General features: G+C 42.4%; 1 protein-coding gene across 1 annotated transcript; it reads left to right on the top strand.

Annotated features, from left to right (window-relative positions):
- The first annotated feature begins 337 nt into the window (after window positions 1-337).
- On the top strand, window positions 338-9,749 carry pmepa1 (prostate transmembrane protein, androgen induced 1). Its single transcript, XM_034165978.1, has 5 exons — window positions 338-513; window positions 6,330-6,484; window positions 8,635-8,688; window positions 8,881-9,242; window positions 9,434-9,749. The coding sequence occupies exons 1-5, from the start codon at window positions 456-458 to the stop codon at window positions 9,747-9,749; spliced, it is 945 nt and encodes a 314-aa protein (XP_034021869.1). The 5' UTR covers window positions 338-455.
- Window positions 9,750-13,720: the final 3,971 nt, after the last annotated feature.

Raw genomic sequence — 13,720 nt, 5'->3', positions numbered from 1 at the left:
CCGCCCTTTTGCTCATCATTATTCTGTCTGTCCCTCTGACCCATCTGTCTCTCCCAGACGCTCCCACATGCCCCCTCTCTGTCTCTCTCTTTCTGTCTCGTTTACCCCCTCCCCTCTTTTACTTTGACCCCTTTTGTTCACAGCCATTGGTTGGCAGTGGCTTTAGGGGGTGGGGGTGGGGGTCCCGTCAGCTGTTTCCTCTGTGTGTGTGTGGACAGTGTGGGAATGTGTGTGAGAAAAACTACAAGACAAAGCTGCGTCCAGCCTCAGACTGTGAGTGGGGGACGACGGGGACACTGCGTCACACCGTCCACAAGGCATGTAGCTTCACTGCAGCCACGAGCTGTGGTGTTTTTAAGAAATATCACGGTTTTATTTTTGTCTGACCAGCCGCTTTTTAAGACCAGAGTTTCACCGGAACAGAAAGTTACCCACCAGACGAGAAGGCGGCGAGCATGCAGCCGCCCTCAGGGACCCGCGAGCATGAGCACTGTGTGCAGACACGGCTGTGCGGTGAGTCTGTGCCACACAAACGGGAGCTGGGTTGGAGATGTGTTGACCGGTTCTTTTGTATAACTAGAAGGTGTAATAATGACCTCTGCCTACAGGCAGTCACAGTTCTGACTTTTATTCCATTATATACTTTGTGACATCATAAGGAACGAGATAAAAGAAATTCTGTCAGCTGACTGTTATTATTACTCTGGTGGAGATGAACTCACCTTCCAGTTCAAGCTGTCTCATGGTTTATTTACTGATGTTAACCTTTGGTCTGAATAGTTTTGGTTTGTGGCGCAGCATCACCAGAGTGGCAGTTGAAGATTTATGGACTGCTGATATGTCTTAAAGTAGGATGAGAGTCTTTGAAATTCACTTATGTTTCTACGTTTGAGTGCTGATTTTGGAGTTTGTTGGTTCTGGAAGAGATTTTGGGTTCAGTGTCTTGGTGAAGGAAAGAGAGGATTTTGTAAAATGTCGGTGGAGAGTCTCAGACGTCCAGATCGAGCAGGTCGAGTCGAGTCACCTGGACTTGTCCTTGAAAATATTTTGCCTTTTTTCAGAAAATCTTTGTCAGTTCTAAGTTAGGGCAGTGAGAAACTCAAATATTTATCCTCTGTGGGGCCACCGATGTCACAGTGATGCAACAAAGGTGTTAAGAGTCCAGAGGTCACTGGAGTTCAGGTGTGAATTGCCATTTTATCAGCTTCACTCAAAGAGGGTTCAGGACTATCGAGAATCTTTGCACAAGTTAGAAGATGGAACATACCATTCAACAAGACATCAGCTGCGTTGGTTCCATCTTTTAACAACCGAAAATATTGTTTCCGTTGCAGGAACGGAAAACATTCATAATTTGTTTTATTTGACACCCACATAGTTCTGCATCATTTTATTTATTTTATTGATATTTGGCTTAAAATTTGCAAAGCATTTCTTCTCTGTGCAGGAAACAGGGGGCAGTGGGACCCAGCAGTTCACACGTCTACTTTCTTAAATCCAGTGAAAAATCGCAAGAATAACTTGTCCAAATCTTCAACAGCCAGTAAAGACGTCCCTGCGAACACAGTAGATGCTGGGTTTAGCTTCCTCATATGGAGCTGTGAAACAGTGCGAAAGGAACGGGAGGAAAGAAGCACTGATCGGACCAAAAACGCACATTAGCGATGCCACCCATGCACCAGGACAAATAATGAATACAACTGTGAATAGAATCACCAATCAAATGACAAGGATCTGCTTAGGTGTCATATAAAGACATTTATACAACATAGATCATTCTCAACTCTTATTATTTATCAGTTTAAGTTCAGATTTGTCCTGAGTTTGTTCTGAGATGAAAAACAAAACTGCAGCAAGTCAGAGAGCCAAAGAAGCTTCATCCTGTTCTGATTGTTCTGTTTAAGGTCTAAACCTGATCCTCGGTCTCCTTGGTATCTGAAAATGGTCTTTAACCAGCTCAGTGTGAATCGGGTTGTCTGAGTCTCCATCGTTCTGGTCGCGGTTTAAGTCGGTGAAATGTTCTCCAGCATGTGTGCATGTCTTCAGACTGCTTCGTGTTCCTCGTTCTGACTTGGATGTGACCTTTGCCTGCTCCCTGTGTCCTGGGGGGGTGGGGGTGTCAACCAGACTGTGAATAAACAAAGCGAACCCTGTCTGCTCTGGTGGAGTCTGGGTCAGAGTGTGAGCGGGTCTGGACTCTGTCTGAACGTCTTCTCTCTGCCTGATTTTTTTTTTTTTTTGAACAGGTCTCCTTGTGTTTTATTTGACGTTGCTAAGTAGTTTTCATGCGTATTCTGATGGTACTCTGGATCCTGCTGCATCGCAAAGTGCACGTGAATGTTACAGTTAGTTTGTAGGTTTACTGAATAACTGATGAACTGATGTTGCTGCAACTTCCCCTCTGTCCAAATACTCAGTATGTACTTAACATCGGTTAGTACCTACAATCCAACCATTACTGTTGTATGTGCTGGAACTAAGAGAGTGAGTAGTAGGTTCTCTGATTGGACATACCACACCACTGCCACCTTGCTGGTTCTTTGACCCGGATCTTTACAGATGACACACCTGCACATCCCCACATACATCACAACAATTTATACTTTGCAACAGCAGACTTTTTTAAACAGTGTTTATGTTTGTTCATGTTTGTCTGCTGTCATCTTCTTCAGTTAGCAGGCTCCTGCTGTATTATGGGATAGTGTGTGTAGTTCATTGGCACAGTATGGAGGTAGTCCATCATCCAGGTATCAGTTAACTACTAATAGTAGTTGAACACTGTTGCCTCACAGCAAGAAGGCCATGGGTGCGATTCCCACCTGTGACCTTTCTGTGTGGAGTTTGCATGTTCTCCACGTGTTTGCGTGGGTTCTCTCCGGGTGCTCCGGCTTCTTCCCACATCCAAAGACATGCAGGTTAGGTGGATTGGAAACTTTATAATTGTCCAGGTCTCCCTTGCAAAAGAGATCTCGATCTCAATGGGACTAACCTGGTTAGATAAAAGTTCAATTAAAAAAAAATTATATATATATATATATATATATATATATATATATATATATATATATATATATATATATTAAATACCTCCTGAGTATTCGGATGTAACCTTGGTGAATTGGTCAAGAAAGATATTTTGGAGCACATGAGATCTGGGAATATTTTAGTTGGTTTTCTTCTGGAAGTTGAATCTTCCGTTCACCAAAAAAATTATTTTAGGCTTGTAAAAAGTGACTGCTTTCACACCGGAATTTCCAGAACCCGTTGGGTTTGTGCCAGCCCTGCAGCAGGATTAGTTCTGTGGACCTGATATGGTCTGTGGTCTAGATAAGATGTTTTTTGTGAAACATCTCTTTTTTGTGAGCACGCATAGCAACAGAGCACGCACTCTGTTGTAGATTTTGGACCTAATTTACTAGGAATTCAGATAAGTGGAAAAGTGTGTGGGCAAACCAAACTTTTGCACGTTGGGGTGGAGACAGTTTTGCGGGTTATTTACGAAGACTAATAACGTAGGTGATCACAGGTGGTAATGTGACGTAGACAGCAGTACATAAATAGGAACTGTGTGAGTGTTAAAGGCTGTAAGCACAAAATGAACTTCAACTGTGGGCCTTGTGCTTTGTTACATAAAAACATTGCCACATAACTGAGCATGTTTATGCACTGACATAAAAAAAATCTCCTACTTCAGACATTTAAGTATTGTTCCATACGAAGTATTATAACTAAACTGGTGAATAATTATTCCATGTTCTGTCTGTGGAAAACACACACACACACACACACACACACACACACACACACACACACACACACACACACACACACACACACACACACACACACACACACCCGAGTTCATTCCACTGGCAGAACACAACTTAATTATTCACGATTTTGCTTAAATACTGTGGATGAAACAATAATTAAATGTCTGAAGGAGGATATTTTTTGTTTGTTTGTTGCAGTGATTTTTTTTTTAAATTCTGTATGGTCTCTGCACTCAAACAGCATTCTGTCAAGAACAATGTTAATGCCAAGGTTTCAAATACACAACATGCAGACTATCAGCACCTACTGAATTTACATTTGACCTTAATAAATCATGTTACGTGTGCAAATCTCACTTATTTGCACATTCCCCCTCCAGAATTTTGCACACTTGGGTGGACACACCCAAAATTGCATGTCCACAAAGGCAAACGTGCTTAATGGACAATATGCTATATTTTGTACATTTGACAGATGTTATCCAAGTTGCTTGCTGTTCATAACTCAGCATGCGTGTATATTTTTCAGTGCAATGATGTTTTTTTACACAAGCAAACCTTTAGTTTTGTTCTTGACACCCACCCACTGTGTAAGAGGCCTGATTTCATCTCCCTGTACCTTCAGACGTACATCCTGACACCACTCAGAGGATTTCCTTCATATTCATTATAACACTGCATTGCATTCAATGGGAAATCCAAACTCAGAGTTTCCTATTTTCAACTCTGAAATAAGTAAATTATCAAACACCTCGGAAGAGAGTTCCTACTCTGTAACTCTGAAAGGGTTTCTCAACCCCGAATTCCATATTTAGCATTATTGCAAAAATGACCTATTCATTGATTAAAATGGTTATTTTTCAAGATTATTTCCAGAAACACTTTGTTTTCCTGTAAAAACAAAAAAGAGCTGTCCCATCTGCAGCAGGTCCAAAATTCTGCAGCAAGGCTGCTGTCTTGCTCAGACAGAAGGACTCATATTTCTCCTATTTTAAAGTCCCTTCATTGGCTCCCAGTGTCGTTTCGTTTCCTTTTTAAAATCCTGGTGTTGACTTTTAGAACTTTGCATGGCCAGGCTCCTGCCTACATTAGAGACCTGTTATGTCCCTACACTCCCACTCAGAGCCTGAGGTCAGTGGATCAGAACCTTCTGAGGGTCCATCGTACCCACTTTAAGACCCGAGGAGATCGCTCTTTCCAGGCCGTTGCGCTGAGGCTCTGGAATGATCTCCCTTTGTCTCTTTGTTCACTGGACTCTGTTGATGTTTTGAAGAGCAAACTTAAAACCCATCTGTTTCTCCAGGCATTCAAACCTTAGTAGTGAGAGAGCTGTTTTATGACCACTGTGTGTGTTTAATGTTATTTTATTGTGATGTTAATTGTAATTTTTCACAGAATTTTTATGTGTGTGCCTTTTGTGAAGCACTTTGTGACTTCCCTTGTCTGTCAAAGGTGCTATATAAATAAACATTCGGACTGTTTCCTGAAGATTACACAGTGTAATATCCAGCACATTGCTGTTGGTACAGTCAGATCTTCCTTTCAGTATGCTTGATGTGTTTTTTTTTCCACCAAAAAAAGATGTAATTTTAAATTTTGGCTTCTTATATGCAGCGTTGTTGCAGTGATACTTTGAGAAGCTGCCAGTTTATCATTATGTCAAATTCACACTACATTTTTTAAAATGTGGATGATTACTGCCCCCTACTGTAACTTTAAAATTCTGGTGCGGACTTTTAGAGGTCCGCACGGTCAAATGCCACCTCACTGTATATTACTGAACCTCAGCACCCGTATGTCACAAGCAGACCTCTGAGGTCTTTGGACCGGGGCCTGCTGGTTGTGCCTAGGTCACGGCTGAAGACCAGGAGAGACCAGGGGACCATTCCGAGTTACTGCACCTGAATTGTGGGATGCTCTGCCTTTGGACCTAAGCTCCGTGGATTCTGTCAAAACTTAAAGTGAAGCTCAAGACCCATTTGTACAGGCTGAGTTTGATCTAGTTTTATGTTTCTGCTGTTTGTTATGTGAAGCACTTTGTGATTTTTTATCTGTAAAGGTGCTATATAAATAAACTTTACTTACTTACTGTTTGCAAGAAGACTGACATTTAACATTCCTTACAGTTTTTTAAGTGGTCTTATCTGGACATTTATTTTCATCTAATATGATTGTTTTTATCATATGCTGATCTTCATATCGACTTGTGTCTCTGCTAATCTGTGCGGTTGTAGAATAAAGTCTGAGTCTGATTCTGATTTTGAAGTGGCGTTGGTGCTAAATCCAATTCAACTGCAAATAAAAAAATTTGCGAAATCAGTCTTGGTTCAGTTCAAGAAAAGTGGTAGAGTTTGTTTCAGTGTCAGATTAGGGAACACTCTGGTTTCTAATCCAGAGCCCAGAACAAACCTTTTGTATTAGAGATTAGATTAGGCAGAACTGTATTAATCCCTTGGGAAGACTCCCTCAGGGAAATGGAGTTTTTTTCCGTGTTTTGTTGGTTGGTGACCGGTTCGAGCCCCCGCACAGCCTGAAGTCATCTCTCTGTGTTTGCAGCCCAGCTGGAGTTTGTCCAGATCCTGGTTATCGTGGTGGTGATGATGGTGATGGTGGTGGTGATCACCTGTCTGCTGAACCACTATCGCCTGTCGGCACGCTCGCTCCTCTCCAGACACGCCGCCACGCGCAGGAGACATCTACCACTGGCCAGCGTAAGTCTGTGTCCTCACACGGTCACACTGCGTCCAGTCAGAATAACTATGAACTGAAGAGAGCGACACCGTGTGGTCAGTCTGTGCAGAGACAGCGTGCATGAACGAAACGTGAGAGAAGCCATCAGGACTGCGCTGAGGAATGACACGCTTCAGACTCTGCACACGGCAACATTTTGCATGGTAGAACAGGAACACAGAAATAAAGAAGAAGAAAAAAAATGAAAACTGAAGACTTTGGTCCAATGTAGAAGGTTGTTTCAGGAGACCCAGACCAGAGAGAGTCCTCTACCATGAGTGAGTGTCAGATGCACCACTGTGCCCCACTGCAGAGGTTCAGGTCACAGACACGCCCACGGACACGCCTGACTGCAGCACAGGTCGGCCTGGCTGGTTACCAGTCCAGATCCGGGTCGGTTCTGGGAGATCCAGGACTCATAGTTTAGTACTGTGAGCTCAGAGGAGCGGGGCTGGACCGTGAGGGCGGAGCTTGACCGTGAGGGCGGAGCTGTGATTTTTAAAGAAAGACAGAAGCACAAAAAGAAAATGCACTTTGAAGTGTGCAGCAGTGATTACTTACTGCTGCAGGCTAACGCATGAAACGCTGAGTCACTGACTGATCAAAGGCCTGAGACTCCAACAGCAACACAGACACTGACTATCACCTGGAGCTCAGTCAGACCGGATCCTCAATCACCTGCTGCTGCAGCCTGCAAGACATGTCTGTGCACGCACACACACACACACACACACACACACTGCACAGAGACACACTGTGCACAAACACACACACACACTGCAGTGTATGCACACGGACACACACACAGTGCAAAAACACGCACACTGTGCATGCACACACACACACATACACACATATATATATATATATATATATATATGCACGTATGCTGATTGTGCACACACACACTGCACCGTAAACACACACAGAGTGGCTGGTAGGCTCACAGGACTAGATAGTTTGGATTCGCGGGCAAACACACACACATACAGGGGGAAGACACGCGCGCACAAACACACAAACACACACAGTGTTTTCCACAGGCACGATGACCATGTAACAGAGGGCAGCTGAAGAGCAGTACATCCCCCAAGACTGAACACTTACTTCAATGTTGTTGTTGTCCATTCGGCTGCTCCCATTTTGTGTTCAGGGTCACCACAGCGGATACAACCAGATCTGCATTGATATTTGGCACAAGTTTTACGCCGGATGCCCTTCCTGACGCAACTCCAGTGTTACCTGGAAAAACACTTCAATTAAAAAATTCTTATATTGCACAAATTTTTAAATATAAGAAAGAAATATGGTAAATGGACTGTATTTATATAGCACTTTTCCATCTGCATCATACGCTCAAAGCGCTTTACACATCAATGCCTCACATTCACCCCAATGTCAGGGTGCTGCCATACAAGGCGCTCAGTACACACCGGGAGCAACTCTGAGATTAAGGACCTTGCCCAAGGGCCCTTAGTGATTTTCCGGTCAGGCTAGGATTTGAACCAAGGATCTTCTGGTCTCAAGCCCAACGCCTTAACCACTATATCATCACCTCCCCCAAATGATGAAGAAAATGATGAGGAAAAAGTTGATGAAAGGTGAATGTTTGTGTGGCATTGAAGTATCTCCTCATATACGCGTCATCACACGTGATTATCCCCATCATTCATGGTTCTCTCACACACACAATTTACTTTCTGATTCATTCTTAAAAAGATGAAATGTTAGATTTACTTTAGTATTTCTTTATTTTTGGCTGATTGATGGTGTCAGGGCATCCAAAAGGTTGTGGGTTTGAGTCGAGACTGATGCTGTTTTTGTCGAGTTTGCAAGTTCCTGGTGTGTCTCTGATGTCTGAATCTGAATGGGCAATATGAGTGTAAATGCTTGACCTTCTGATGGCCAACCATCATCTGTCTGGGATGCGTCTTGCCTGCTTCTTCCTTCCTGTGTCGTGATGGGTTCCATTCCCCTGAAGGGCCTCAAAAGGACGGGCAAAGAACATGGGTGGATAGTGGGTTGGATGGTTTTTCCATGAGTCAGTTTCAAAACTTATCTAGATGTCTGGTGTGCAAAAGATGGAAACATTTATGTGCTTAAAGACATAATCTGTCTCTGTGTCTTACAGGAGGGAGGTCTGTGGTCTTCTGATGGTCCTGGGACAAACAGTGGCCTGAATGAGGTGAGCTCCACTTCAACATAACCAGACATTCAAATGTTTTCTGCCGCATTTGCAACGAAATTGTCCAAATCAACAAGACATCTAGTTGTTGCTTTGATGGGACCCAGCTGTCCCTGATCCAGGCTTTAGCGGTTTTACTTGTGGTATGAACCAGAAGACAGAACACTAATTTGATGTATTTTCTTCCAACAGCACCAGGTATATAGCTCCCGACTCCCAGAGCGAGCAGCACCACCATCTTACCTTCAGCGGGAACCTCAGCAACACCAGTCCCAACCTCAGTGTTCCCAATCCCAGCGTTTTCAGTCCACATACACCTCAAGTCGTTTCCAGCCAACATACCCCTACCTGCCCCAGAGCCTCATTGATCTCCCGCCCACCATCTCCCTCTCAGATGGGGAGGAGCCACCCCCATACCAGGGCCCCTGCACCCTGCAGCTGAGAGACCCCGAGCAACAGATGGAGCTGAACCGAGAGTCGGTCAGAGCTCCGCCCAATCGAACAGTGTTTGACTCCCACCCCCTCGATGCCTCAAATTTCTGTCTGCAAACCAGGTAACCACATGATGTACATGCAGGCAGTGACTGCTGAGGTCTAAGTACATAGTTAAACCACTAACTGGTTAGCATAGAACAAACCAACGGTCTCCGTGAATGCTTCCTTCTCTGACGTGTCAAAGCCACATTAGTTGCAGCCATATCTCATCCCCATGCCATGTGATGGATTCTTGTTCTTCTTCTCCAAGTTTTCAGGCTCCACCTCCAAGTATCCACCCAGGAATCAGTGTTCTCGAGGCCCAGGAGGCCTTTGCCAGGCAGCAGAAGCAGAAATCTCGAGTAGAAGGAGGACCACCGACCTACAGCGAGGTGATCGGACACTACTACCACCCGACTTCCCCACACCCTAACCACGACAGTGGGACTGTATCATTGCCGCAGTCACCCCCGTGCTCGCTGATACACGGCCTGATCCGGCCTCCTCCTCCTCAGCAGTCAGGAAGCATGGCCAAGAGGAATGCGAAGAACACAAAGGAGAAATCCCAGAAACCCCAGCAACTCTGACACTGTTAAAGCCTGCTTCTGCAGTCCTAACCATGGGCAAAACTACACCTGAAAGGTCTGTTCATGCTCGATACCCTGATTAGTCATAATATCCACTCACATATTTTAGTGAAGGGTGGGACTAGAAAAATTCTCAGTTTACGAAGCCTGGTTCTCGGTAGTTTTAGCCATCACTCACATGCAGTTAAGGTACCAGTCTCCGCAATTCACTGAACAGACCAGGACTGGGAAGCAGCATGCACCGGCTTCTGGTTGGGTAAGAGATCACCTGGTCACAGAAGAACATCTGGTACTTCCTGTTAGACTGCGGAACACTTCAGGTGACCATGATGATGATGATGATGATGATGATGATGATGATGATGATGATAATGATGATGATGGACGAGCAGGCTACAGTGAGAAACTTCTTTAATCCATTAATTCCAACTCATCAAACCCATCGTAAAACTTCTTTGGTCATTACTCACTTGTTTGTTTAGAACTTGTTCTAAACAAACAAGTGAGTCAAATGGTGAAATGTTGCAATCTTCTACTTTGCTCTATGGTTTGGATTTTGTTTGGTAAAACTAAGGGTCTATTGAATTCTGGTTTTGGCATCGTCTGTTCAGAGAAAAGGAGCTTTTAGACAAACACAAGCTTTGTTGCCTTCTTCAAGCAGAAAATGGTGATTTTGGCTTTGAGTTGTTGACATCCATGTTTCGGGTGGTGACGTCACCTTAGACTAATAACAAGTAAATCAGCTAGAATTTAGCTTCCCCATTGAGTTTGAGCATAGCTAACATTATCAAAGCTAGCGTAGCAGTTTTAGGATCCTCAAGCTAAATGTTCTGCCTTATAATGACCAAGATATGCAGGAGTTGTTGCTAAAAACTTTCTTTTTTTTGAGTTTGTCAAAAAATTTGATTTCATGATATCGAAAGAAGGTTTGCACGTAGGTCAAGACTGTTGACTACAGATAAAGAAAATATGCAACATAATTCATTAGAGAGAAGATATTTGGAGTATTTTTCTAAAGTTGATGGATTTTAAAGTTTTGTGTATGTAAGTTGTGTATGTTTTGTCGTCCTAGGTTGAAAAAAACATGAGTAATTGTTGTGTGCCAACTTTCGCATTTAAGATTTTGCGACATGTTTGCATGTATATATACACATTACATATACAGTATATGTACACACATGTATGCAAACTGAGAGCACGAATTTAGAATTATTTATGTAACTGCTAAAAAGAATTGCACTATTTTTTTAGTATGCGCAGATGGAATGCGTGAGAGAGAAATTTATTGAAGGAGCTCTGTCTATTCATGGGTAGTGGAATGAGAGAGACATGGATCTGTGTGCTGGAGGTTTTGGTCCCACCACGGTGCACAGCAGAATCACAGCGGGTTTGGTCCAGCAGACTCAGACTCAATTGTTACTAAACCATTGATGTGAGAAAATCCCTGTTTTATGCAAGTGTCTGAGTTCTGCAAGCCAATCACAAGTCAGCGTTGAACCTGTGGGCCCAATCAGAAACTCTGCTCATAGCTCTCCTTTATCCCATTGGCTGAATCAGTGGCCAATCCCAAAGCTGGCTGTCACTACCTCGACGACACAAGTCAAGCACATGATGAGTTTGTTCACATAAAAAAAAAAAGACACGTCAAACAAACTGACACTCAATTGAGACATGTGGTGCAACAGTAGAACGGAGTAGATTTAGATTTATAGTAATGTTAGCATTTGTGACTGCTGTTTATTATTGTTTTTGAATGTCAGGCTACAAAAGAGAGGGGGCGACAGAGAGCCAGTGGCACCTTGTTACTTCTTCTGTGGTGCACTGCTAACAAATGGGCGGAGTTGCCCGACAGACCTTTAGAATGTGCGATTGAATGGCTGTGCACTGCTGTGACCATGCAAAAAATGGCGTTCTTTCATTTTCAGCGCCCGTCTTCAGATTATTTTTACGTACCTCTGGTCAACATCGTCTCTCTCATTCTTACGGGCATCTTTGAGCACTTTACTGCACCGGGAACAAGACAACAATCACCCGTCAGCCAGCGCTGGGCTCAACGTGCCGCCGCACATTAACCTAAGGGTCAGTTCTTTAGATTCACACTCTTAAAATGGTGCAAGAGTTTTGTTAAAAAAAAATCTCCAGACATCTTCATTTCGTAGAATTAGTGATTAAACATTAAATCCAGTCTTGTTTCTGAAATAGTGCAGCAAATAAGTGTTAGAATTGTTCAGTCGATGATACAAGCGCCAAAGTTGACACAATTACTTCTGAGAAGTACATTTCTTTAAAACGTTTTAAATTTTTTGGGGGGTATAATGTTGAAGTCATTGTTTCATCTGTTCATTAGTTCGTTCTTGAAGTTTCCAGTCTTCATGTACTGATATGGGAGCAAAGCAAACTCCATCACACAGAATCTCTCTGGTTGCTATCCTTCCCTAGTTTAGCCCACAAGCCATTGTGGTTTGCTGAGGTGTGGCCATTGCCGTGCACAAGCAACTACTTGGACCCATAGGTAAGAGTTAGGTAAGCAGTGACGACTTGTGTTCATCCAAAGGACATGGCTGACTTTAAAACCAGAAGTACTATTAAACCCTGACACCCCAAACACTATCACACATTCTACAGTGTGCAACTCCACTGATTACAAACATATACAATCCATAAAAAGCATGAAAATACTTCCCCCTAGTTCACAGTACAACATTTATTTAACAGGTACAACATTGCAATAAACCAATATTGGGAAAATATATGATAAAAATACACATTTTTGGGCACCATCTTGAAAAAAATGGGCACCTGCTAGAAAATTGAAGTGACTAACAGTTTGTTTTTTGTTTTTTGTTTTTTTGCTGCAAAAAGTAGACCAAGAATGACCATAGTGCCAAATCTGGTGCTTGTATCACAAAATGAAAGACTCTTATGACATAAGCATTTATTTGCTGCACTAAAAAGCATCTTACGGTGATACACGCGACTATTCAAAATTACATTTTATCTGCAAATGAAATTTATGGAACTGTTATTACAGGGTGAGTTTTGTTTATCATCAGCTACATATTGATGAGCCTGTTAAGGATTTAAGATATGTGAAATTATGTTCTGACTCGTCAAAATGCCAAAGAATCCTCCAAATTCTGCACAGCGGACAGTTTAGGAATACATCTCTTGGCAGTGCAGGATGGGGTGTTGTAAACTGGCACTCTGAAGTGTTAAAAAGTGACACGAGTGTTAATAACAGCCCACCGTGTGTTGTCTGTCTGAGTGTGAAAAAAGAAAACAAAAACAAATACACGAACATTTGTCTTTAAAACATATCAATATATCATATGTAAGCCCTGACCACAACAGCACCCTCTAATGTCCAGTCTTTATGCAACAAAACCCTCCACAATCAGGGACCAAATCAAACTATAACCAAAACAATTCTGTACATTTACTTACAAAACTGGCTCCTTCTTAGATTTGAAGGAATGTCAATAACATCTAGACCATGTAAAACACAACTATAACATATAAAACACATCTATAGTATCTAAAACATGACTATGATATACAATATGAATAAATATCTATCATATGTAAGACATTACACAGCATACATAAATGAATATACCCTATATAACAAATGTATAATGTGTCAAACTTGACTATATGTTACACAGCATGATGGCATGGCTACACCCTATATAACACATCTGTAATGGACAAAAGCATACATTACACAGCATGACAACATGACTATGCCCTATATAACACATCTCTAAAGTATAAAACATGACTATACGTTACACAGCATGACGACATGACTACACCCTATATAACACATCTACAATATATAAAACATGACTATACATTACACAGCATGATGACATGACTACACCCTATATAAAATATCTACAGTGTATAAAGCATGACTATGCATTACACAGCATGATAACATGACTACACCGTATATAACACATTTATAA

Source organism: Thalassophryne amazonica, chromosome 3, assembly GCF_902500255.1.
Source record: "Thalassophryne amazonica chromosome 3, fThaAma1.1, whole genome shotgun sequence".
Classification (NCBI taxonomy): domain Eukaryota; kingdom Metazoa; phylum Chordata; class Actinopteri; order Batrachoidiformes; family Batrachoididae; genus Thalassophryne; species Thalassophryne amazonica.
This window is presented reverse-complemented; position numbering and strand designations above follow the sequence as displayed.